The sequence below is a fragment of the Anguilla rostrata genome, chromosome 12 (genome assembly GCF_018555375.3).
Source record: "Anguilla rostrata isolate EN2019 chromosome 12, ASM1855537v3, whole genome shotgun sequence".
In the NCBI taxonomy this organism is placed as follows: domain Eukaryota; kingdom Metazoa; phylum Chordata; class Actinopteri; order Anguilliformes; family Anguillidae; genus Anguilla; species Anguilla rostrata.
Window position 1 is genome coordinate 1,331,257 of NC_057944.1, and position 27,706 is coordinate 1,358,962.

The window sequence follows — 27,706 nt, forward strand, 5'->3', positions numbered from 1 at the left end:
TTATTTTATATATAGCTGTAGAAGGTGTGTAACACTTCTATGTGTTTGACACACACAGCCCTGTTCGTTTATATTAATGTGTGTAAGGTGTGTAATACACTGCTATGTGTTTGACACACACAGCCCTGTTAGTTTATATTAATGTGTGTAAGGTGTGTAACACACTGCTGTGTGTTTGACACACACAGCCCTGTTAATGTATATTAATGTGTGCAAGGTGTGTAACACACTGCTATGTGTTTGACACACACAGCCCTGTTAGTTTATATTATTGTGTGTAAGGTGTGTAACACACTGATATGTTTGACACACACAGCCCTGTTAGTTTATATCAATGTGTGTAAGGTCTGTAACACACTGCTATGTGTTTGACACACACAGCCATGTTAGTTTATATTAATGTGTGTAAGGTGTGTGTGTGTCCTTCTCTCTGCAGGCTGTCAGGCTGTAGAGTCACACAGAGAGGCTGTAATTCTCTGGCTTCAGCTCTGTGTTCAAACCCCTCACACCTGAGAGAGCTGGACCTCAGCTACAATCACCCAGGAGACTCAGGAGTGAGAGCACTGTCTGCTGCTAAACTGGACACACTCACACTGCTGTAAGTACAGAGAGTTTACACACTGCACCTCACACACACACACACACACACACACACCTGAGAGAGCTGGACCTGAGATACAATCACCCAGGAGACTCAGGAGTGAGAGCGCTGTCTGCTGCTAAACTGGACACACTCACACTGCTGTAAGTACAGAGAGTTTCCACACTGCACCTCACACACGCATACATACAGACACACACATGCACACATACACACACACGCAGAAGGGGTTGTGGGGGGGGGATCTACAGTGAAGGGTGCTGCGCGGGATCACTGCAGTAAATAGTTTTATTTCTGTGATGAACCCGGCAGGATCCCACCATTGTCCATTCTGCATGGAGAGAGAAACTGTTAATCATTTTTTTTCGGGATGTGCCAGACTTCAGCCTCTCTTTTCTTTTTTGGGAAGTTTATTTTGGTGACTAGGGGAAACATTTACAAGTAATATTTTTATCCTTGATTTCCAATAAAAACAAAGACAGATAAGTGCCAGCTCATTAATTTAATTTTGAGGCGAGAAATGCTGGAAAAATATGATTGGTGGAGGGGACAGACAAGATGTGGTTGTTGTAGTTAGGGGTTTGGTCAGGGACACAGCGATGGTGGAGTTTCAGTATTACAAAGCACTTCAGAGCCTGAGTGTGTTCCAGAGTGTGTGTGTGTTATAAGGGTGTTTAATGTTCAGTGGAGGGGTGGGAGCTATTTTTGCACATGGAATAGGGCGAGGGAATGGAATAAGTTTCCTTTGTGACAGATTTGTGTGTTTTTCATATGATCGTGGTTTTGTGTTTTATTGTGTCTTTGTTTTTATTTATGTGATGTCACTTGGTGTGTTGAGAGTGGAAATAAAGGATTGTTAAAATTCAAAATTCTGTTCTGCTGTTCTTACAGTGTGGACCATGGAGGAGAGAACAGGACCAAACCAGGACCCAGGAAATGTGAGTGTGTATCCACACAGAACACTTTCAATAGACACACACTCTGCAGTGTGTGTGTATGTGTGTGTGTGTGTGTTTGTGTGAGAGATTTCTCTCTTACACACATAAACACACAATCAGAAATACACACGTACACAAACACACACACAGAGGTACTATGACAGCCCTTTCTCTCTCACACATAATGAGGTGAATATTAATAATGATAATTAATCTCATTAATGTTTCTGGTGTGCAGACGGCTGTCAGCTCACACTGGATCCGAACACAGCGCACAGAGAGCTTTCTCTGTCTGAGGGGAACAGGAGGGTGACACACACACCGGGAAGAGAGCAGCCATATCCTGATCATCCAGAGAGATTTGAGCCTGTGCCCCAGGTTGTGTGCAGAGAGAGTGTGTGTGAGCGCTGTTACTGGGAGGCTGAGTTCAGTGTGTCTGAGAGGTGGGGATGGGTTTATATAGCAGTGACAGATAAAGGAATCAGCAGGAATGGACAGCATTCTGACTGTGCATTTGGAGAGAATAAAAACTCCTGGAGTCTGAAGTGCTTTAAACTCAGCGACTCTCATAAACTCAGTTTCTCTGTCTGTCACAATAAGAACCAAACACGCATACCTGCCCCCCCCTCCCCCTACCGCAGAGCAGGAGTGTGTGATGATGGTAGAGGAGTGTGTGTGTACAGGGTAGGAGTGTGTGTGGACCGTCCGGCCGGCACTCTGTCCTTCTACAGCGTCTCTGACTCTGACACACTGACCCTCATGCAGAGATTCCACACATACTTTACTCAACACACACCCCTCTGTGCTGGATTTGGAGTGTGGGACTCCTCCTCAGTGTCCCTCTGCCAACTGGAGTAGAGACACACACACACGCATGTGCACGCACACACTCATATACACATACACACACACACACACACACACACACCACACTCATGTACACATACACACACACACCACACACACTCATATACCCACTCTCACACACACAAACACACACACACACACCACACTCATATATCCACTCACACACACACACCACACACACTCATATACACACACATACACACACGCACACTCAATCACACACACACACGCACTCAGATAAACATAGACACACCCACACCTACACACACACACACACACTCATATATACATGCACACACACACACACCTCACTCATATACCCACTCACACACACACACACCACACACACTCATATACACATACACACACACACTCAATCACACACACACACTCAGATACATATAGACACACCCACACCTACACACACATACACACACACACACTTACTTCAGTCAACACACACCTGTCTGTGCTGGATTTAGAGTGTGTGACTCCTCAGTATTCCTTTGCTCACTAAAGTAGAGACACACGCACACACACACACACACTCTCTCACTTACTCTCCAGCATACACACACATACTCTCACACATACACACTCACAAATACATACACTGGTGTACACTTATGCACATGCACTCACACACCCACGCATGCACACACTCATGCACACACACTCACAAACTTACACACACATACACACTCTCTCACACCCAATCACACACATGCACACACACCCCTGCACACATGGAAACACAATCTCTCGCACACCTAAAGACACATTCACCAGTGCACTCTCACACGCACAACACCTGCATGCATACGTACACACTCTCATAACGGTATGCACACACACACACACTCTCTCTCTCATAATCAGTCACTCACACACTCACGCTCACACACACACACTCATGCACTCACACATACGCACTCACACAGACATACACACATACATGCGTGCACACACACACACACACACTTTCTCTTACCCATTCACATACGCAACCCGGGCACACACACACACATACTCACGCGCTCACACATATGCACACACATACTCACATCCACAGTCACTCCCACAAACATACGCACGCATGCACAAACATTTACAAATACACACACAAACACACTCTCACCCAATCACACACACACACGTCGACACACTTGCAACCTTCCTTGACCAATGCCTTATCAGTGCAATTTCAGCTGTACCCAATATTAAACTCAGTACAGCTTAAACCCTGTACATAAGATTATGATCTTTCAGCATGTTCAGGATATTTCAAATGTTAAAGGTGTGTTAATGTACTTTTGATTATTAAAACATTAATATAACACTGAGTGTAATAATGGCAAAATATAGCAGGGTAAAATGTTTTTGAAGTAATAACTCTCTCCTGTATCTGCATCTTTGTATAAGAGAAGCCAGTGGCACTCCTCCACTTAAATGTGCATTTTACTAGTTTTTATAGTTGCTTTCATTCATTTTCATAAGAGTTCCAATGTGCAAATTTCTGTGGGCAAATGCGGCTGATAGGGAGAATGCAGAATGGTCACTGCAGTGTACTTATTTCCTTTCATTACTGTAAACAATGATGGGTTGAGTTTCCTTATTTATTGGGTCTGTTGCTTTTATTTTCTGTATTTTCAATAATCTTCAATAATCTACAATGATTAAACCTGAATTATAATAAACACCAAATGTGTTGGTGTTATGATTTATTATTGTGTGATGTATTTAACTCCTGTGACACAGTACTACTTATTTCATATTCTGTATGTGATTATGTTTGGGCTCAATATGAGCAGATCAGCATGGGGTTAAAATCTGCACAGTTGAAGCAATGATATTCATCTATAGTAGTGGAAATAAATAATTATTTAATAAATTATAAGAAAAGTTGTGTAGTGTCTGATGAATGGTTGCTTCTGTTACTGTAGTGTAACCACAATTCAATACATTTAGAAAAGTCACTACTTGTCTATTGAGCAGCTGTGTTTATATTACTTCTCAAAATAAATGGTTTTCCTGCAGGTTTTAACCTGTATCTGCTGCACATCAGTTGAATGGATTAGACCACGAAGCCAAGATCAAGGCAGAAGTATAGTTTGCATGACATCCAGTCTCTGAGATGTTCCTGAGACCCTACTCTTTTTTTCATTTTTTCAGATACATTTCTAGTAACTGCAGTCACACATTACAAATGCATTACAGTATGATATGATTGCTTTGACTCAATGTGCAAAACACAAATTGCTGTACCTACATACAAAGTGCAAAATTCTGAATTGCACACTCAGTTTTCACAGTACTGTCACTTCATAGTAAGACATCCAAATTGTTATTGCTAGACATGCAGATTGTGAAATAAAGTCAACATATTTGCAATCCTGTCTGGTCACTTCCAACCACATTGCCCAGGTGAGTTTCATTGCAGCACGATTGGTAATCCCTTCAGCACTACATAAAAGGCTGATTTACAGCAGTACATTCAGCACTTTCTGACAACACGGAGCAGCCCAATGCAGTTGGTATTGATGGAGGAATTAATTTAGAGCCACTGTGATTGACCATGTTATAAATCCAGGCCTAATGATGAGAGAAGCTGGAAGGATTGTACAGCCAAACTTTAAAAGGTCAACAGTGGCCTCTAATAAGAGTTTTTGGACTGAACATTGATTAGTCAATAATTTACTGCAAAATGTGATACTGTAATTACATCTGATGAAAAACACGTTTTCAACGTACAAAAATGCCAAGTTACTCACACACACAAAGTACGATCTATAAATCATTACTTCAAATCTATGCCTGCCATTAAAAGTATTAATATTAAAATTGTGCCAAGTTACATGAAACAATATTGGCTATCTTAGCTCACACAAATTAAACATGCCTGTATTCCACAGCAATGCTGCCCAATGTTTCCTATATTCTTTCATGTAATTAGGCCTTGTTAAAACATTGTCTGGATAATTTGTGAAACATAGCAGAACAGCTGTGGAGGTATGGTATTCGAATCTCTTTGTGCATGTGCGTGTGTGTGTGTGTGAGTGGGGGGGGCTGGGGCCTGGCAGACTGTGTTAATGTACTCTGAGGCAGTGTGCATCAGTGTGCTGTGTGTGCTCTGTATACAACAACAATAAGCATCGTCAGTGTGTCAACCAGTGCATTTCTTTAAAATTGCACCTCCATCCTCATGCTAAATGGAATTTAATAAAATCATTATATATCGTGGCAGGAGCTGGAAATGGGCAAAAGTATCACAGCATTTTTTGACAACTATCAGATCTAAGTTTGTTGGAATACTGTAAACACAAAGCAGATGCATTCTGTCACCTAGTGGCCATGTGACATAGCTGCAAGTGCTCCAGAGGTTGCGTTTCAAGGCAGAAGTTGACAGATTCTCGAGAGTTCACTGAACTGAAAGTAAATTACAATGTAAAAAATAAGAGAAAAAATAAAGAATCATCAATGCCGTGCCTAACCTTGTGTGCAAAGGGCAGTGGGTCCATCTTGTTTTTGGTATCATTGAATATAAATGACAGCACTATTTTCTCCAAAAAATCTATTGCAAGTGATGTCAGAGTGATCATGCTGGCTTTTTAACATGATTTTTGACGGTACTATTCTTTAGAAGTATGTGGTCAAAATGTAACATTAATCAATGAAAGGGCAATGATAGACTATGTATAATCCCAGCGATATACAAACTGTTCTTGATTGTTACATTACATTACATTACATTACATTCATTTGGCAGACGCTTTTATCCAAAGCGACGTACAAAAGTACATTTCATGGTCGTAGACAACTGCTGAACACGGGTTCAGTAAGGTACAATTACTTATTTTGTACAGCTATTTCTAGCCGAGAACAATGAACACTATTCTGGTCTAACATCTGCAAAGCCGAATAGGCAGAAGAATAAGCTACAGTATTAGGACAAATACAAATTACCAAGAAGTGCAGGGATGGGGCAACATGTAACAAGTGACAGGAAAAAGGGTTTTTTTTAATTTTTTTTTTATTATGCAGCGTGGCGGTGGTTAGTCTAGGTATAATCTGAAGAGATGAGTCTTCAGGCCACGGCGAAAGATGGATAGTGAGCGGGAGGTTCGGAGAGGGACAGGGAGTTCGTTCCACCACTGGGGAGCTAGGGTGGAGAAGCTCTGTGATCCCTTTGGGCGGGTGGGAGGGGTTACAAGACGCCCTGCTGCCGCAGAACGGAGTGGTCGAACAGGCACATAGAATTGAGTCATGTCCTGCAAGTAGACGGTGGCTGTCCTGTTGGAAGCAGTGTAGGCAAGGGTCAGGGCTTTGAACTGGATCCTGGCAGCGACCGGTAACCAGTGAAGTGATCGCAGCAGAGGAGTGACGTGGGAGAATTTGGGGAGGTTGTAGATGAGTCGGGCAGCGGCATTCTGAATCATCTGTAGTGGCTGTATGGCACAAGCTGGCAGGCTTGCAAGGAGAGAGTTGCAGTAATTGTTAAGACATCATCTGGATCATTTGTGAAACACAGCAGTTTATAGCAATATATTACATTACATTACATTACATTACATTACATTACATTGCAAGCATTTAGAAGACGCTCTTATCCAGAGCGACGTACAACAAGTGCATTAGTTCAAGGTGCAGAGGTGCAAAAGAAACACACTAGAGTGAAGTAAAGATTGTAGTGCCAGAAGTGACCACATAGATCAGGACTCCAACCCTGTAGGGTAACCTGTTCAGCAAACAAACAAACAATCCTGCCAAGTACAAAGCTAGCACTGAAGTCACATTTGCCTAATCAGAATCAGACAAAAACAATCCTACCAAATGAAAACTAATGTGATCGCATTAGCCTAACTAGGTACATTGAGCTAAACTATAGGCTAGGGAGGGGTGGGGGAGAGGTGCAGCCTGAAGAGATGAGTCTTTAGTCTGCGTTTGAAGGTAGTCAGATTCCCTGCTGTTCTGACCACCATGGGGAGGTCATTCCACCAGCGAGGGGCCAGGACAGACAGCAGACGTGAGCGGGAAGTACAGACACGAAGAGGGGGAGGTGCCAAGTGTCCAGAGGTGGCAAAACGGAGAGGTCTGGCTGGTGTGTAGGGTCTGATGATCCTCTGGATGTATCCTGGTGCTGACCCCTTAGCTGCCTGGTATGCAGGCACCAAAGTCTTGAATTTGATGCGAGCCATAACAGGTAGCCAGTGGAGGTCAGTGAGCTGGGGGGTGACATGGGAATATCTGGGGAGGTTGTAGGCCAGACGCGCTGCAGCATTCTGGATGATATATCCAGCAATGCTTAAAACATGAGAACAACTGTGGAGGTGTGCACATGACAGTTGAACAAATTAAAGACTGCAGCACTTTAAGGCAAAGGCTGTTCCGTTTAAATCTCACTGTTGCAGAATATAAATGTCTGGTTTGGCAGGGCATTATTTGAACATATTGACAGGTACAAATTTGAAGCAGGTACATGAGGTAGATAGGACCATACCAGGTCAGACAATCGTTTTCCACAGCTACAGGTTTTGTTACAAGGAGCACCAGAGAGGTACACATGCCACAGCTTGCAGAGGAATTCTCAGAAGTTTTCTAATGCCATATGCCAGTACTTTCATTAACAGGAGTGAGCTTGTCTGAGTAAATGTTTCCCTGTTTTAAGTACATCAAACACCCATGTGATGGAGCCAGAACCATGACATGATCTTTTTTTAAATTAATATTCCTATTGCTATGGATTTGTTTTTTCTCCTTCTTTTTAAAAATCTCATTATGAAAAAATAAAAAATGTAATGTAATGTCTTGTGAATCCTAGAGTGGAGGTTATTACTATAAGCCCCTTGGGGTTTCTTACCTCTCCTGCACAATCCCATGTTTGTGTTATATACTTTTGTTTCATCACTTACTTTGTGCGAATAAATAAATAAAAAATAATTAATTAATTAAAAAACGTTATGTTTAATCTTGATGCTTTGCTTTAAAAAAAAATAAAAATCACACCTTTAATAATGTAATAACAAGTTTACACATTAATAGATTATTTTACTCTGCTTGGATGAGAGAAATTAACATCTACCACATTTCAGCTTTTGAGCCTGTATAATTAGTAATGGAATAGAACAGAAATGCTGTTTTTCATACCGGAGGAAGACCTTTCATAAGCGGCTCTGACATGCAGTCATACAAGCGCCCAAGGGGGGTCGCTAGAGAGCAATGAAACGCAGATCCCTGTCTGGCTGGCTGAACCCTCCCGTAGCCTGGGCAACACAGGCACCAATCGTGCGTCTCCCTGTGGAGCTACCGGCCACAGTCGGCACTGGCACGGTCCGGATTCGACCCAAGGCCGTGAGGCTCATCCATGCAGCTCAGCGTGGTGCCTTAACCGAATGAGCCATCCAGCAGCCCCAAGCCTACTTTCAATAACATTACACCTTACCAGCATCCATAAGAAATACAGACTACCATACAGAATGCCAAATACTATGTGCATTGATAGGACCCATTCAAAGCAGGCACATGAGGTAGACAGGAAATCATCAGGTCAGACGATATTTTCCCACTGTGACAGAATTTAGTACAATATGCACCAGGGAAATACCCACTAGACAGCATGCAGTGGCATTCTCCAAAGACTCACTAAGTTGTCTCAGTCTTGATAGTAGTTTCTAAGCATCGCACATCATAAGGTCACATCTCACAAGCGTAGAGGCTCTGTCTGTGGTCACACACGGATGTTACATCAGTAAGTGGGCCTCTCAGAATACAACACAACAGCACAGTATAGTGCCTGGGACAGGGGCGGTATATCCCCATGGTGGGTGCCAGAGCTTCTCGGGTCCTCTCAGGAGTGCACTTCGGATGGCTCTGAGCTGCATTCCATCCTCCCCGTAGCTCTTCATCGCTCTTCTCCCTCATCGCCACGGTAACTGGGAATGTGGAGACTGGGACAAGGCCACAGGCCTAGGCAGAAGTGGCCAGGAGTGCATACAGAAATACAGAAACATACACTTCCCTTCACTACCTTAAGCCTCCAAGTAGCTGTACACTGCAGAACACAGTCTGAAGTGCATTAATCACTGCAGGTTTCCCACTGAATCTATAAGAACTGAGGCAGAGCAGTGAAAGAATGGGCAGTGATTCACTATGTGCACTCATGTAGGCATGAAAACTGTTCTTTTGTTCAATCAAACAACATTTAATTATTTGCAAAAGATTTTAGTTTACAGTCACATCTCCAGCTATTTATTAAAACATGAGAACACCTGTGGAGTCTAGAAAAGTAAAATAATGTTGTAGTTCTTCTATCCAGCCACTAGATGGTAGTGAAAGTTCAATTTAACACTGAGCTATTTGTTTCATGGCCTCTTACAGTTTTTCTCAAATGTTTAAACACTAAATCTGGAACTATGCACACGATGGTGAAAGCTTGAAGCTCATGTGTCAACAGCAAAGACTATTTCCGCAAAACTCTAAGCACAATTCCTTTGTTTTCACTCAAATAGCATTTTTGCACAACTCTACAAACAAAATCTCATAATTTAGCACAATTTTCATAATCAAGCCTCGTTTGTTCACATGGAAAACACTGGCCTTCAAATGCCAAACTTTAAGTACCAATTGGTCTCACTCATGCCACACCTTCTCAAACTCAATTGGCTAAACTTTTCAATTATCTGTCGGAGCATAAAAGAGACCTCAGATGACCTCTATTGTGTTGGTAAACAATGGAGCAACACGCAGCACAGAGAGGTAGAGGAGGAGGTGTACGTGTACGAGGTGGACGAGGTGGACGAAGAAGAGGGAGACGAGGTAATATTTCAAATGAAATATGTGCAACTTTGGTTGATCACGTATTTGTTTTTTGTTTTTTTTACAGCAGGGCTACAAACTACGATTTTTATTTCCGCAGTCTGCTGAGCAAAGATTTATTTTACAGTAACAAATAAAGATTTGCTTTGTTACCTTTTTGAATTTGTTCATTGATTTCATATATGATAACAGATCATTACATCCATTGTCCAGACTGACACAGTCTAAGCATGTTCTAGTTTTGAGAAGACACAAATGTTATCTATTAATTGCATAATTGTTATCATAATTGCACTGATAAGGAAAATGAAAAAACACTTCTAACAATGTACAGTATGACTCATAATGGAACCCGGGTTTTGAGTGCAGCCCAACTGGACCTCATTGGCAGGACAATACAGTACATGTGCATTGTATCATACACAATAACAACAACACTCAAAGTGATAACAGTTCACACACTTTGCTGTACTGTACTGAATTTGAATTAGGTTTACCTAGCAAATGCACTATTTATATGATGATGTATTTACTGTATTGTATCATGGCAACAGTCTTCATATTTACTGTAAAATTGCAGCCTATTTTGGGACCCCTCGAAAAGAAAACTAAAACTTCAAAAAAGGATAAAAAACAAGCAATTTTTACAGAATTTTATACACTTGAATATGTAACATGCCCTCATGAGGCTAGAACATATATACAATATTTTGATGGTTGTGTTTTTTAATTTATCGCACCAGTGTGAAATCAATGCTAATAAGACCTATTCATATGAGGATTGTGTGAATCATTTTGATGGAAAAAGTCTTTTTGAGAAGAGAGAACATAGTTTTGAATGCATGAATGCATTTTGCAAGAGATTTGTGTAGTTTTGGAAAAAGGTTAACTGTTGCTGTGCTTTGTGTGTAGAGTTTTGAGAAATTGAGCTATAGTTTCAGGACGCGCGTTTAAACAATTGAGAAAAACTGTAATGATGCCCATACAATTTTTCTCGATTGCTAACACACTAAAACTGGTTCTTTTAGCAAAAACTCCCAAATTATTATTTCAGTTCTCAGAGGACCAACATATCTCTCAAAACTATAAACACTTTTCACTTGTTTTAACACATGCTGCAAATTGTTAAACTTTTTCTGCAAATCTCTACAAACAAATGCTCTCATGAATCACTGGTTACACACTGTGCTCATGCAACAAACACTAGTAGTCAAAACAGTTAACTCAAGTCATCACAACCTAAACTCAGGTAACACACCTTTCTCTAGGTGCAAACACTTGGCAGCAAAATTGTTTACACACCGGTCACAATCTCTGGAACAGTTAGCGTCTGTGTGCTTTTGAACAATGGATCCTCAAAATGGACAAGCTGTCCAAAGATCAGGAAGACAAAGGAGATGAAGTGGCAGGAGACAATTTGTCCCAGATGAAATACGTGACACCTTGACCATGAGCTGGTGCATGGTATGATGATGAGGGAAGCTGGACAGAGAGTTCAGCCAAACTTGAATCGTTTCACAGTGGCATCCATTGTCCATACTTTCAGACAAGAAAACAGGTACTATAATTTACTGTAAAGTTATGTATTGTATCTGCTGTACTACTGTGAGAGGATATGCTGTCTATGTAATGTTATGTAATGTAGTGTGTGAGGGAGTTGGAGTTTTGGGAGACCAACCGCGACTGAACAGGGGGTTCTTTAAGCTATTAACCCGAGGTAAAATAGCCACAAAGTCTCAAGAGACAAGGGAAAGGAAAACAATACTCCTTAGGGAGAGTATCCCAAAGAAAAGCTCTACACAACCCACGTACTGGGTAAAAAAGAACTAAGGCTTAAGGAGTATGAAAATAAAACAAAACTGCCGGAGCAGAAAACGGGGCAACTCAAAGAAAACAGACCTCGAACCGAGGCTGAAAAAGTAAAACCCTAAAGAAAGAATACTGAGCTTAGATTGTGGCACTAACTTGTTGCCAACAATCTAAAAAAGCTAAAGACTGTTGTGCTAATTTTATAGCCACAACAATCCGATATCGCAGCTCAATCCTATACCTTTACCTTTACCTTTACCTCGCTTGACAGAATACCGGCTCTCATGCAACATAAGTGACACTGAAGCAAAGCTTATCGGCTTGCTCAGGGTTTAAATAGAACACCAACAGGTGCAAATAGTAAAAGGAAATTTGCACGCGTATAATTCAATCAACTCAAATGGCCGTAATAACTGAAGAAAAGGTGCATGAAAAAACCAATGGCCGTAATAACTGAAGAAAAGGCGCAGGAAGAAAAAGAAATGGTGGCATCAGCCAAAACCATGACAGGACCCCCCCTCTAAGGGCCGGCCCCAGACGGGCCCTCTGAACCACGCCTGCGGAAGTCATGAATAAGCTCAGGGTCCAGAATGTCTCTAGAGGGGACCCAACAGCGTTCCTCAGGGCCATAGCCCTCCCAGTCAATAAGGAACTGAACACCTCGCCCCACTCGTCTCTCAGCCAGAATGCGGCGTACTGTATATACCGGCTCCCCATCAATGAGCCGAGGCGGAGGTGGCGGTTCATCCGCCGGAGCCAATGCGCTCACGAGAACCGGCTTGAGGCGAGAGACATGAAAGGTCGGGTGGATTTTCATGGAACGAGGGAGCTGCAAGCGAACCGTGACCGGGTTGATTTTACGCACGATCTTAAAAGGGCCCACAAACCGAGGGGCGAGTTTACGAGATTCAACTCGTAAAGGAAGGTCACGGGTAGATAACCAAACCCGTTGACCCACCCGATGGGAGGGTGCCGGACGGCGATGCCTGTCGGCAAGTCCCTTCTGTTTGGCCGAGGAGCGCAGGAGGGACGCACGGACTCTCCTCCACGTGGCCCGACATCGCCGAACAAAGAACCCAGCAGACGGCACCTCGTTGTTCTTCTCCAGTTCTGGGAACAGAGGAGGTTGGAATCCAAACTGGGCCTCAAATGGTGAGAGCCCCGTGGACGCGTTACGCAGCGTATTATGGGCATACTCCGCCCACGCGAGATGACGGCTCCACGATGTCGGGTTGGAGGAAGCCAGACAACGAAGAGTGTTCTCTAGCGTCTGGTTGGTACGTTCCGTCTGTCCATTAGTCTCCGGGTGGAACCCCGACGAGAGACTGACGGACGCACCCAAAAGAGAACAAAATGACCGCCAAAACCGAGAGGCAAATTGAGGCCCCCGATCAGACACCACGTCTTGAGGCAGACCATGCAGTCTGAAGACGTGGTCGACTACCAGCCGTGCAGTCTCTGGTGCAGATGGCAATTTAGGCAGCGCAATGAAATGGGCTGCCTTAGAAAACCTGTCCACCACAACCAGGATAACTGTGTTGCCATCAGAAGCCGGCAGACCGGTGATAAAATCCAAGGCAACGTGGCTCCATGGACGACTCGGGACGGGCAAAGGGCGTAAAAGCCCAGAGGGTTGGAGCTGAGAACCTTTGTTGCGGGCACAGACCGAACAAGCGGAAATAAATTCCCGAACATCCCTTTCCATCCCAGGCCACCAAAACCGCCTGGCCAGGAAATCCTTAAACCTGTGGATGCCAGGATGCCCAGTAAGATGGGAGAAATGTCCCCACTGCAGCACCTGGGCACGTACCTTGGATGGCACAAAAAGACAGTTAAGGGGTCCCCCACCTGGATCCGGCTCCAGTCGTTGAGCCCTCCGCACCACAGACTCAATGTCCCACATAACTGGGGCCAAAATCTGGGTGGTAGGAACAATGGGCTCAGAGAAGTGGTCACTGTCAGAGTGATCGAAAATCCGGGAGAGTGCGTCAGGCTTGATGTTTTTTGAACCTGGGCGATATGTTAGTAGAAAGTTAAAACGAGAGAAGAAAGCGACCAGCGAGCTTGCCGCGAATTGCGCCGCTTTGCGTTCTGAATATACTCTAGATTTTTGTGGTCGGTCCACACTGTGAAAGGGTGTTCAGCTCCCTCTAACCAGTGCCGCCACTCCTCTAGAGCCAGCTTAACCGCCAAAAGTTCCCGGTCCCCGACGTCATAATTTCTCTCAGCCGGAGAAAGTGACCGAGAAAATAAGCACAGGGGTGCATTTTTTGATCCTGGGGAGAACGTTGTGATAAAATTGCCCCTACCCCAAGCTCCGAGGCGTCCACCTCTACCACAAACGGGAGTGAAGGGTTAGGGGTTATCAGGATGGGCTCCGAACTGAACCTCCTCTTCAACTCCGTAAAAGCAGCCTCGGCTTTGGGCGTCCACTCAAAGCGTGAAGGGGTATTTTTCTTTGTCAGTGCGGTAATTGGCGCAACCACTGAACTAAAATTACGTATAAAACGCCTGTAAAATTAGCGAACCCCAAAATCGCTGAACTTGTTTGACCGATTCTGGGGTAGGCCAATTCATGACCGCAGAAACTTTCTCTGGGTCCATTTGTACCTTCCCCTCTGTCACAATGAACCCCAGGAAAGAAACGGATTTGGCATGAAACTTACATTTCTCTGCCTTTACGAATAGCTGGGCGTCCAAGAGACATTTTAAAACCTGTCTAACATGTCTAACGTGCTCCGAAAGATTGGCAGAAAATATTAAAATGTCGTCTAAATAAACAAACACAAATTTTTCCAGCATCTCTCGGAGCACGTCATTCACAAATGCCTGAAAGACCGAGGGGGCGTTAGTGAGACCGAATGGCATGACCCGATATTCAAAGTGGCCGTTGTGCGTATTGAAAGCAGTTTTCCATTCGTCTCCCTCACGTATACGCACTAAATTATAAGCGTTACGGAGGTCGAGTTTCGTGAAAACTGACGCATCCTGGAGGCGTTCGAAAGCTGAGTTCATGAGGGGCAGTGGATAGCGGTTTTTAATAGTGATATTGTTCAGTCCTCTATAATCAATACAGGGTCTCAGCCCACCGTCTTTTTTCTTTACAAAGAAAAACCCTGCCCCCGCCGGCGAAGTGGATGGTCGGATAAAACTGTTAGCTAACGCCTCTTGGATGTATTCCTTCATAGCTGTACTTTCTGGAGCTGATAAGGAATATAAGGAACCGCGAGGCGGTACTGTGCCAGGATGTAAGTTAATGGCACAATCGTATGGTCTGTGAGGTGGCAAGGTGGTAGCCCTTTGTTTGCTAAATACCTCAGCGAGATTTGCGTAATCGGCTGGTACATTAGGTGGCAATGGAAATTCGAGCGCACCCACCATACTGGTATTCTCTGAACTAGCAGGAGAGTGGGGCATGGAGTCAGAGATAGTCTCTGGTTCCGTTAACTCCCCTAGGGATAAGTCGTCAACCGGAGGATCCCAGTCGAACCGCGAATCCCAATCCAAACTCTCCTGTCTGTCCTCAGAAGGTGGGGATGGCGCAATAGGGCTGGACGGAAACCCCTCTTCCTCATCGTCCCAAGCCAAATTAGTCTCTCTTTGCAAACCATGACCATTAGGAGTTTGTGATGACCTCTGTAAGCAATGTTTGACACACTGGGGACCCCACTGAATCACTGTATTTTTCTTATTTCCCCAGTTAATGTGCGGTTTGTGTTTCATCAGCCACGAATGGCCTAAAACAAGTGGATAGGCTGGTGAATCAACCAGGAAAAGCCTGACTCGCTCCAAATGACCACCAAAAGGGACACGCATGCAGACAGGGTCGGTAATTTTTTTAACCAATCCGGTGCCCAGCGGGCGACCGTCAAGAGCTGTAATGTGGCGAGGCCGTGAAAGGAGAACCACAGGCAATCCAAGTTCACTAGCCCAGTTTGAATCCACAAAACAGTCAACTGCGCCTGAATCTAAAAAGGCGTCAGTTTTAACTAATTGATTATTCCAGGATAGCTCTACAGATAAAACGGTTCGAAAGGCTGATGGGTTACGCCTCACTGGGACCTTTCTTTCACCTAGTGAGGCCTCCCGTTTCCCCCCAGCTTAGGGCAATCATTCTTAGTGTGTCCCTTCTGTCTGCAATACCGACACCATTCGCTGCGCTGCCTTAGTTCACGCGCATTGCGTAGGGTGGAGCTATCTATTTGCATCGGTTCGTCATGGCTCAGAGAGCCTAATGGGGGAGCCAAAACTGCAGGTTTACCCGGAAGAGAGGCAACATATGGGAGGGAACGGTTCCTCCTCTCACTTCGCTCTCGCTCACGTTCCCGCACTCGGTTATCAATCCTGACAGCCGTCCTTACCAAAGCATCCAATGTGGCCGGGGGCTCAAGAGTTGCTAAAGCGTCTCTCACTGGCTCTGAGAGCGCATTCTTAAATAACGTCATGAGCGGAGCCTCTGACCAACCTGTTTCACCAGCCAATGAACGAAACATAACAGAAAAGGCTGCAACACTGTTCTCTCCCTGACGAATGCGCGTTAGCCTTGTAGCTGCTTCTTCTCCGCTAATATCGTGATCAAAGACCGACGCCATTTCTGCCATTAAACCTCCAGACGTGTTCATTACAGGGGCTTGTGAGCGGATGAGCGGCTCAGCCCATGCAAGGGCTGTCCCTGTTAGCAGGGATAAAATAAAAGACACCCGTGAATCTTCTGTAGTGAAACGTGATGGTTGAGCTCTAAAAAATATCGTACATTGCGCTAAAAAACCCCTGCATCTCCCTGCTTCTCCATCATACCGCAGGGGAAGCTGCAGTTTAGGTTCGCGGACAATGACTGATACCATCGGCTCTGGGGTCGGGGGAAAGGAAGGTGCTTGTGGAACTGTGGGGTTTAATGCGCAAGCCAGTTGGCGAACACTGTCAGCAAGCTCACGCAGTGCATTCTCCTGGCTGCGCAAACTTTCTTCCTGACGGTGCAGGCGTTTAAGCATTTCCCCCTGCCGTTCATAAGAGGTTGCTTGTTGGGAATGTAATATCTGAATGCCCCTATCATGGGCGGTTAGGGCAGCATGTTGAGCTGCAACAGCCTGTTCTAAACCCGTTGGAGTCGCTGGTACATCCATTTCGTGGCTTCAGTGTACTGTGAGGGAGTTGGAGTTTTGGGAGACCAACCGCGACTGAACAGGGGGTTCTTTAAGCTATTAACCCGAGGTAAAATAGCCACAAAGTCTCAAGAGACAAGGGAAAGGAAAACAATACTCCTTAGGGAGAGTATCCCAAAGAAAAGCTCTACACAACCCACGTACTGGGTAAAAAAGAACTAAGGCTTAAGGAGTATGAAAATAAAACAAAACTGCCGGAGCAGAAAACGGGGCAACTCAAAGAAAACAGACCTCGAACCGAGGCTGAAAAAGTAAAACCCTAAAGAAAGAATACTGAGCTTAGATTGTGGCACTAACTTGTTGCCAACAATCTAAAAAAGCTAAAGACTGTTGTGCTAATTTTATAGCCACAACAATCCGATATCGCAGCTCAATCCTATACCTTTACCTTTACCTCGCTTGACAGAATACCGGCTCTCATGCAACATAAGTGACACTGAAGCAAAGCTTATCGGCTTGCTCAGGGTTTAAATAGAACACCAACAGGTGCAAATAGTAAAAGGAAATTTGCACGCGTATAATTCAATCAACTCAAATGGCCGTAATAACTGAAGAAAAGGTGCATGAAAAAACCAATGGCCGTAATAACTGAAGAAAAGGCGCAGGAAGAAAAAGAAATGGTGGCATCAGCCAAAACCATGACAGTAGTGTATTTACAGACGATACGTTCTTTAGATTTTATTGCTGTTTTTGTTTGTAGTGCTGCATATACTGAGTTGCTTTTATGAATGCTACTCTCCTTTGAAAATACTACATTTTTTTGTTCCTTCAACTGTGTTGTGGTTACTGTATGGTACTTTTCACTCAGCATCACTTTTCAGTACTACAGATAAAATATTTGGAAATTTGCACACTCCCTCATTTGTTAGTAGTGTAACATTGCAAAGATCTAAATCTGAAAACCATAAAATAAGTAGAATAACCAGGAGAAAATAACTCCTTACACACTGCTATAAAAGGTTTTTGCAGTAGTGCTTTGAATTTATCTCACTGGTGTGTTATGGGTAATCTACATTGTCTGTGTTTTCGATGGCTTGTGTGTGCCATTTGAAGGCAAAGTTTAATTTTGATGGAAGAGTATATGTTTTTGAGAAGAAAATTTGAGTTGGGCATGGATGTTTGAGATTTGTGTTGATTGATGTGTAGTTTTGGGATTGTGTTAATAGTTCTGAGAAAAAGGGGAATTGTTTCATTAAATGTGTCTTAACAATCAAAAAAAAACTGTAAAATAGGGAAACTCATAAAGAAGGAGATTGGGGAAGTAAGAGAAGTGAGGGTAACCAGGGGGTTAATTGTAGTCATGTAGTGTCAGTCGAAAAGACTGAGGGACAAGGCTCTTAAAATAAAAAGACTTGAATCGACAAAAGTAGTTTGTTTTTTAATGAGAGAAAGAGCGCTACGGAAAGGTGTTATTAGTGGGTCTCATTGTTGGTAGACGCCGATTGTTTTTTGGAGGTAGAAGGAGTTTCAGGGGCAAAGCAGATGAAAAGCTATTGGGAGGAAAAAGAACAGAGGAGGGAGAATTACCAGAAAGAGTCTATTTAGATTATGTTTGTTACAGGGTGAGGGAATATGAGAGGGTTCCACTGAGGTGCTATTGGTGTCAGGATTATGAACACCTGGCAGCAGTGTGTAGGAAAAAGGATCACAGGTGTAGAAGGTGTGGGGAAGATGGGTGTGGGTGTTTTGATTGTACGGTGTCTAAAGAACAGGCAATATGCTTTCACTATGGGGGAAATCATGCAGCAGGAGAAAAGCAGTGTGAAAGAAGGAAGAGGGAAAGTGAGGTGGAAAGAACACGAGTGCAGAATAAAATAACATATGCAGAAGCAACGAAGAGAGTGAGGGCAGAAGCGGGAACTGAGAGGAAGGAGCAGAATAGAACTGGAATAGAGGGAAAAGATCAAGGGAGATGTGACAAAGAAATCATGCATTTGGATAGAAGAAGGTTTCTGCAATTATTGCGATGGTGATTAACTGTGCAAGCGAGATAGAAACAAAATCAGAGAGAATCAGGATGGTGGTGGATGCAGCGAAAGAGATTTTGGGTATAACGGATGTGAAGGGGGATGAACTACAGAGAATTTTGGCGAAAGGGTTTGGAGGGAGTCAGACACCAGGGATATAGCGAAATAGCGAATAATCGTGGTTCAGGTATGGGAGGGTGGGGCTATTGTTTTATTTAATTTTTTTTTGACAACTAAATCAGATGCCAATGTACACAGTAGGGGGCGGTAATGCACCAATTTAGGTTTGCCAACCGCCATTAAAACCAGAGAAAAGAAGAAGAAGAAGAAGAAGACGACTCGGGTTCTGGTTCCTTGTGTTCTTGTGTATGTATCTGCCTGCTTGTGTTCTTGTGTGTTCTGCTTGTGTTCTGCCTGCTTGTGTTTCTGCCTATGTGTTCTCCGCTTATGTATGTTCTGCTGTTGTGTCTCCTGTGTTCTGCCTCGCCCTTGTCCTGCTCTGTGTTCATTTGGATTTTGAGAAGTTTTGCTTTTTCCCTTTCTGAAGATTTTTGTGTTTTAGAGAGTTTCCTTGAGGCCTTTTGATTTTTATTTTTTAAGTAAAGGTTATTGTTTAAACTTTCATGTGTTTTTCACTCCACACCTTTTCCATTTCCCTTTTCCTGCGTTTTTTTTTAGTGTTTTTTTGTTTAAACATGCCACCAGTGTGGTGGAGTAGTAGCGTTGGTGGGGCTGTAGGCGGCAGTATTTCCTCATTGATCGAGTAGAAAACCAGTGTCCATGGGTTCATTCCAATCACTTATTTTCACTCCTTGAAACTCCTAGTGTCCTTTCCTTGCTTCTCAGCACCTCTGAACGAAGGACGTGAAGAAAAGATGCAAGGATGAGATACGAGGAATCGAGGCAGCATGTGTTAGGCAAATGGAACGTCCTTGCTTAGCATCAGTTTGAAGCCAGGCCATTTACAGTCAGCAAATGTGGAGAGGTGGACCACAGGTAGATCATTTATACGCCACACACTCCAAAAAAAATGTATCCTCACTGAAGCATCCTCCAGGAGCCTCCTCGCTCCTCCAAGGAGCATTAAACGGATTGGAACGTACTTAAAAATGGCGGATTGATTGATTTCTAGGTTACGCGAGGACAGAGATGAGGATGGATAAAATAAGCGATTGGAATGAACCCCTGGTGTAATGACACTGGTGAAGGAGAAGCTCTCTACAGAATGAGACGTAAAGTTGAGACTCAGGCTCCCTGAGGCCATAACGTTATCTCAAAGTGATGGGATGGCTTCCTTAGTTCAGGCAACTGACCATCATCAGGTTCTGACTGGTTCAATAAACGCTGACCATCCTCAGGTTCTGATTGGTTCAATAAACGCTGACCATCCTCAGGTTCTGATTGGCTCAATAAACCCTGACCATCCTCAAGTTCTGATTGGTTCAATAAACCCTTGCTCTCCACGTCAGAGTGTTTCTGCAAAAAAAAACAATCCTGCCTTGGACCATGCAGTGCTATATATCTGTACAGGATGGGAGTGACTAATATAAAACAAGATGGTTAAGTACATCCTATTTATATACAGCATTTGGGAAATTATCAGTCTAAATCTATAAAAATTTATTTACTATGAGAATAATATTTGAACAGCTACATTTTTTTGCCAAAGGGCTACACCTCATCTCAGGCACAAGTAATTTCCCGAAGAAACTGTAGGGGGTTGGGGGGGATAAATATGACATATTTACTGAAATACAGACAGAACTGAAGAAAATGAGTATTCCGCATCCTTTAACATAGTGGTTATCAACCTTTACTGATCCAGAGACCCCCCCCCCCCCCACCCAGGCTCAAAGGCATCCAGGAGACCCTTTTAAGTTAAAAGATGATATCTATTTTTTAAAGTTTAGAAGGTTTGTGGTTTGTGGGGGGTGGGGGTTCACATTGTGATTGCAGACCATGATTGGGGAAGGGATGGGGGAGGGGGGGGGGGGTTGGGAGATCAACAAACCAAATCTTTACCAGAATCATTAAATGCATTCTAAATGCAAGCTGCATGTGTTGTGCAGTAGCAACATTTCATTTGTTTTTTGACAGGCAGGTGGATCAAGCTGTTGATTGGGTCCAACCCACAAAATCTTGCTAATCACATGTTCCCACTGTGCCTCGCCTTTGGAAAATGTCCAAATAAACAAGTCAGAAGTCAGGGCAGGGCAGGTTTGTAGGTTTCCTATTGATCTTATCCATGGCTTTCCAAAGATGTGGCAATTGCCTGCAAATACATTGGGCCAAAACCAATTTCATGGCAGATGAGAGGAGAACGAGAGAGAAGGTGAAGGCTGATGTCACATCCTTTCTTTTCTTGGCCCCGGTCATGTTGACGGTCAACAGCAAGTGGCAGCAGGTGATGGTGCTGGTCACAAGGTCATTTCAGAGAACACATCTCCAGCAAACATGACCAAGACCTGACCATGTTACAATCAGCGTAGTAATCATCTGTATCTAAATCACACATCATAGGAATACCTCCTCACTAGGACTGAGTGAAGTCATAACACCACAGGAAGACACAAAATGTATTATATGTTCAGTTGGATTCCCTACTTTTTGCAGGTAACTGGAAGTAAAGTAAAACAGAACTGGAAGTTAGGCAAGTTAGGGAAGTTAGGTTAGACTTCTATCTACGCATCAAGTGCTTAGTGCCACAACAAGATTAAGTACTTTAAATATTAAAATACAACAGCCACTCGGTTATATATCTTTATCGCTATAGACTTCTGCAAACGGCACATGTAGCAGCTACAGCTCTTTAAATAGCTTTAAATATTCTTCTTGACATGCTATTTCTCTTTTGCCAGAGCCCCATCTAGTGGCTACTCAGCACAGTACAGTACAGTACACTCAGAGAGCAAGGAGTAGGACAGCAGGGTAAAGACAGTTTTAGGCACAGCAGTCCTGCCCTCTAGTGGACAGGAGGCTCCAATGAAGGTGCAGCAGAGTTCCCTAGACGACCGACCACTGCAGGATGCTCATGTCCTTCCCTCCGGTAGAGATCAGGTGACTGTCGTCATGGAGAAAGGCAACGTTGGTCACATGGCTGCTGCGGTAAACATGACTAACAGCCAGTTAAGTGGATAAAAATCAATAAATATTAAAGTAACCATATATTGTTATTGTAAGTAACCCGTTGTCTAAGTGGAATAAACCCCTCCGGGCTGTCCCGTTATTGGAAAATAATGTACTTCGGGGCTGGTTAAGAGACCCTCGGCTTCACCTCGGGCGCATCACCACCCCCCTCCTACATTATTTTCCAACAACGGGACAGCACCTCACGGGTTATTCCTTATATATTAAAGCAATAAGCCACAAGAGGCTGTGGTTTACAGTGATTTTACAACAGCTAAGGGGCGTTGTTAGGCACGATGCGGGGCGTCACGTGCACACGCACACACACACACATACTCACACACTCACACACATGCACACACACACACACACATGCACACACACATACTCACACACTCACACACATGAACACACATACTCACACACTCACACACACGCACACACACATACTCACACAATCACACACATGCACGCACACATACTCACACACTCACACACATGCACACACACATACACATGAACATGCACACACACATACTAACACACTCACACACATGCACACACACATACACATGGACATGCACACACATACTCACACACTCACACACATGCACACACACATACACATGAACATGCATACACACACATACTAACACACTCACACACATGCACACACACATACACATACACATGAACATGCACACACATACTCACATCCGCAGTCACTCCCACAACCATACGTGTCAGGAGGTGAGCCTGACAAGCCACCAGCTTAGTAAGAGCACCTAATTGATAATTGGGAGCACGTGTGGGTATGTGGACTAGGGCTAATTGGTTTCCTCCACTTTGCCAGGTAACGAGCTCACACCGCTGCCGCTTGTTTCCTCGGACGCAGGGAAGGGGATAAGAGAGCGGGGATTGCGGCAGTTGGGGTTCAGGCAGCCAGTAAGGAACAGGTTCTGCAGACTTTTTAACTTGGAGTTTCTTTTGGATTTGTTTTCTTTGTTTTTGTGTTTGGATTTTTTTTTTCTCTTTAGTTATTGCGGCCGGGTTTTTGTTGAGGATTTTGGATTTGGCTTTTACTTTTACTTTTACTTTTGTTACATCCCAGCTGAGTGAGGGATGTGCACCAAGGAACGCTGTGAAGCGTGAGTGTGCTCTGTCCTGCCCAGTCCACAGTGGGGTAACTGGTGCTGCGCCTTCTCCTCTCCCCAGTACGGCCCCGTTCCCCTGTCCGGAGGATTCTGTAACCCGGGAGAACGACGACGTCCGGCCACAGCGGTTCCAGGGAGAAGGAGCAGTCCCTGCTTGTTTTTCTTTGGGTTTTGTGTTTCTTATTTTGGGACGTGGAGGAGGCCCGGCATTTCTTGGCACGGGCCGAGTCACGTCCCACATTTTTTGTTCAGTTTGTGTGCGTGTGTGTGTGAGACCTCCCTCTCCCTGTGTGTGTTGACCCCCCCTGGGGTGGCCAAGTGGGGGCCGGTCTGTGCTGCGCGGGCAGACCCGAGAGAGGGTCAGAGAACGAGCACTGTGTGGAGTGAGTGTGGGGCACGGGGTAACTTACCACTGTGTGACGGCTTGCGGTCCGATGACGGGGAGTCCCTCTCCTGGGGCTCGGCTCGCGCGGCACGGGGTCAGTCGTTGGTAGGGTGACCGTACAAGCAGGGGGGAGCTAGAGAAGGGAGGGGGGGTCAGAACGGGGCTGCCTGTCCATGAACTGTTTTTATTATAAATTCAATAAAGACTCTGCTTATCTTATCCCTGTGTCTTGGTTGTTCGTGGTGGGTGGATACTTGCACCTGTGGTGGGTAGGGGTAGCAGGGAGAGTGCAAGCGACTCCTGACATACACACATGCGCACACACACACATTCAGAAATACACACACACACACACACACACACACACACAAACTCACTCTCTCCCAATCATACACACACACACGTCGACACACTTGCAACCTTATAAAATGATTTTGAAGAAATAATTCTGTCTCCTGTATCTGCATCTTTGTATAAAAGAAGCCAGTGGCAAACTCCTCCACTTAAATGTGCATTTTACTCGTTTTTACAGTTGCTTTCATTCATTTTCATGCTTTCATTTGAGTTCTAATGTGCAAATTTCTGTGGGCAAATGCAGCTGATAGGGAGAATCCAGAATGGTCACTGCAGTGTACTTCTTTCCTTTCATTACTGTAAACAATGATGGGTTGAGTTTCCTTATTTATTTTGTCATGGTTGTTTTGTTTGAACCTGTTGCTGTAATTTTCTGTGTATTTAGACAATTTTCAGTGATTAAACCTGAATTATAAAAATATCAAATGCTTTGCTGTTATGATTCATTATTGTATGATGTATTGAACTCCTGTGATACAGTAGTACTTATTTCATTTGGGCTCAATGTGAGTAGATCAGAATGGGGCTGAAATCTACACAGATGAAGCAATGAAATTCATCTACAGTAGATGAATTGTTCCTGGTAATGCTTATACACTTTGTTGTACATCGCTCTGGATAAGAGCACTGCCAAATGCCTGTAATGTAATGGAAATAAAATCCATTATAAGGAAAGTTGTGTAGTGTCTGATGACTGCTTGCTTCTGTTACTGTAGTGTAACCACAACTCAAAGGCAGAAGAAATGTGATAGTCTTGATTGTATTTATTTTGGATGTTTGATTAAAGAAAAATCTATTGGCATAAGTGTTTTTTTGTCTCATTTTATTAAACCTATTCAGATTTTGACATGTCTCATTGCTGCTTAATTTCCTGAGGAATTATGATTCCTTGGTGTACAACTACATCTAGGATTTAAATGTCCACAGTTATGACTCAATGTTTGAATGTGGTCAATCATTATCTGCTTTTCGGCGACATGATAGCGTATATTTAAATAGCGTTAGTGCATCTAATCCAGGAGTGAGATTTCTACTCGGGAGACTATGGTAAGATTAAAATGAGTTTAATCAAAAATATTCTGATTAGACATGAATACTTAAATTGTCATAAACTCATTGATCATTAGAAGCTATCAGTTGTATGCCATGAGAAACACCAGACTGATATATCGTAAATGCAGACAAGCAGGTGTGCCTCCAGAGATGACAACTCCCTTTTAAGGTGAACAAATGGTATCGCAGATGAGAGGGTAGGATGTCTCAGTGTCGCAGCATACCAAGACACTTCCAACAGGAATTATAGACTGGGCCTACTGTAAGGCTACAGTCAATAATGTATATTTAACTAGTAATTAAAATATGCATTTTACATAATGTATACATTAAAACCCAAGCATTGGTCTGTTTCTACTGTCTCAGTAATGCTCTTGTGCCTTTATTTCGGAGATTGAAGGTGATCAATGCCAGAGCTAGGCAACATGAGATCCTTTATGTTGATGAAGCAGGTTCAGCCTTGGCGAACATCAGTGCCGTGGCCAGAACCTGATTGGGCAGAGAGCTACGGGCGATGCACCAGGACAGTGCGGAGCAAACATAACAACGCGTGCTGCCATTTTGAGGAGCTGAGCCAAATGCTCAGACGATGTTTGGGCCGATGTCAGTACCACAATGCTCTGGTCTGCAGCAGATCCCCAGAGTTCAGATTGATGCTTCTCCCACTCCCCTTTCCTAAAGCCAATAGAGGAGTTATTTTGGGACTGGAGGTGGAAGGTGTATGACCGGCGTCCGTGTGAGCAGGCTGCTCTCCTTCAGGCCTCTGTAACGAATGATCGGCTATAATTCATACCAAATGGAGACAACACGAGTACAAGGTACCACCAATTTATTACAAACAAAAGACCTGATATATGTCTGACATAGATGGTACGTATGAGTTGTGAAGTGTAATGGAAATGCAGTGTGAATTTGTGCAGGTGTGAGCACAATGAGATCAGTGACCAGGTGCTGTGGGCAAAAGAAAAACAACAACAGATATAGCACAGACTGCAGGGCCACAGGCTGCCCGGTTATGAGGTGGCAAAGAGAAAAGAGAGAGACCATCAGCAAACAGTCTTATATTCCCCAGTCAGGGGTTAGCAATCCAGTAATGAAGCTGATTACTGCTGCTTCTGCACCTGTAAGCCACAAGAGAACAGACAACCCCCCAGCAGGGAAACAGAGGGGCACAACCCCCCAGCAGGGAAACAGAGGGGCACAACCCCCCAGCGGGGAAACAGAGGGGCACAACCCCCCAGCAGGGAAACAGAGGGGCCCAACCCCCGAGTAGAGAAGCAGAGGGGCACAACCCCCCCAGCAGGGAAACAGAGGGGCACAACCCCCCAGCAGGGAAACAGAGGGGCCCAACCCCCGAGTAGAGAAGCAGAGGGGCACAACCCCCCCAGTAGAGAAACAGAGGGGTACAAACCCCCAGTAGAGAAACAGAGGGGCACAGAAGACTCTGGTTCATCACACCATGGAGAGAGAGGTAGCAGGTTATAGCAGTTCACTAAGGTGGTCTGGGTGGATGGACAGCATGGGAAATTGAGGAGGACCGATCGCTCAGTGGGTCAGGCTGGTGGAAGATACCACAAGCCAGGCTTAGCTTCCTGATCAGGGCCAATTATGACACCCTGCCTTCTCCTCAGAACCTACGCTAATGGTAAGGTGCGGATGAGACCGTCCGCTCTGTGCTGCCCCCAATCGAGACCTGTGGCACATTCTGTCAGACTGTGAGACGGCTCCAGCACAGGGACACAGAGCAGGCCTCCAGCACAGGGACACACAGCAGGTCTGTCAGGCTGTGAGACGACTCCAGCACAGGGACACAGAGCAGGCCTCCAGAACAGGGACACAGAGCAGGCCTCTGGCACAGGGACACAGAGCAGGTCTCCAGCACAGGGACACAGAGCAGGCCTCCGGCACAGGGACACAGAGCAGGCCTCCAGCACAGGGACACAGAGCAGGCCTCCGGCACGTTCTGTCAGGCTGTGAGACGGCTCCAGCACAGGGGTGTTACAGATGGCGGCATGACCAGCTGCTGCAGAAGCTTCTGGAAATACTGACGACCAGCAGACAGCAGGCAAACAGAGACGCCTCTCCTGTGAAAGAGCATCAAACCCACTTTGTGAGGCAAGCAGAGGAGGAGGGGAGTAGTAAAGTTGGGAGTAGAGTCCTGGTTCCAGGCAGAGGGTTGAGCATGCGAGTAGATCTCAATCCACAGCTCCATTTCCCAAATGAGATCAGCACAGCGTCCTTGTGGCCTAACATGGAGACGTGGTCTACTCGGGCGAAGGTGGTGCTCCTTATATGGAGACATGGTCCACTCGGGCGAAGGTGGTGCTCCTTATATGGAGACGTGGTCCACTCGGACGAAGGTGGAGCTCCTTATATGGAGACGTGGTCTACTCGGGCAAAGGTGGCGCTCCTTATGGAGGGGGCAGAAGCAGCCTATGAGCAGAAACGGCTGAAGTACTCCGACCTGGCAGTGGAGTG

General features: G+C 44.6%; 2 protein-coding genes across 44 annotated transcripts in view; one reads left to right on the forward strand and one right to left on the reverse strand.

Moving 5' to 3' along the window:
- LOC135235493 (NACHT, LRR and PYD domains-containing protein 12-like) overlaps nucleotides 1–27,706 on the forward strand; it is a 419,768-nt gene that overhangs the window by 268,423 nt on the left and 123,639 nt on the right. For 2 of the 39 annotated variants that reach the window (XM_064300981.1, XM_064300992.1), the window contains 2 exons: nucleotides 437–598; nucleotides 1,493–1,539. The exons of 36 other annotated variants lie outside the window; for them this stretch is intronic. In XM_064300981.1, the coding sequence (XP_064157051.1) occupies nucleotides 437–598; nucleotides 1,493–1,539 (209 nt within the window). Of the gene's footprint in view, nucleotides 1–436; nucleotides 599–1,492; nucleotides 1,540–1,777; nucleotides 2,589–27,706 lie in introns of those variants that run through there. One more of the 39 variants, XM_064300986.1, reaches the window with a different exon arrangement.
- Nucleotides 1–27,706, reverse strand: part of LOC135235498 (cytochrome P450 2M1-like) — a 340,188-nt gene that overhangs the window by 173,050 nt on the left and 139,432 nt on the right. The gene's annotated exons all lie outside the window — the stretch shown is intronic.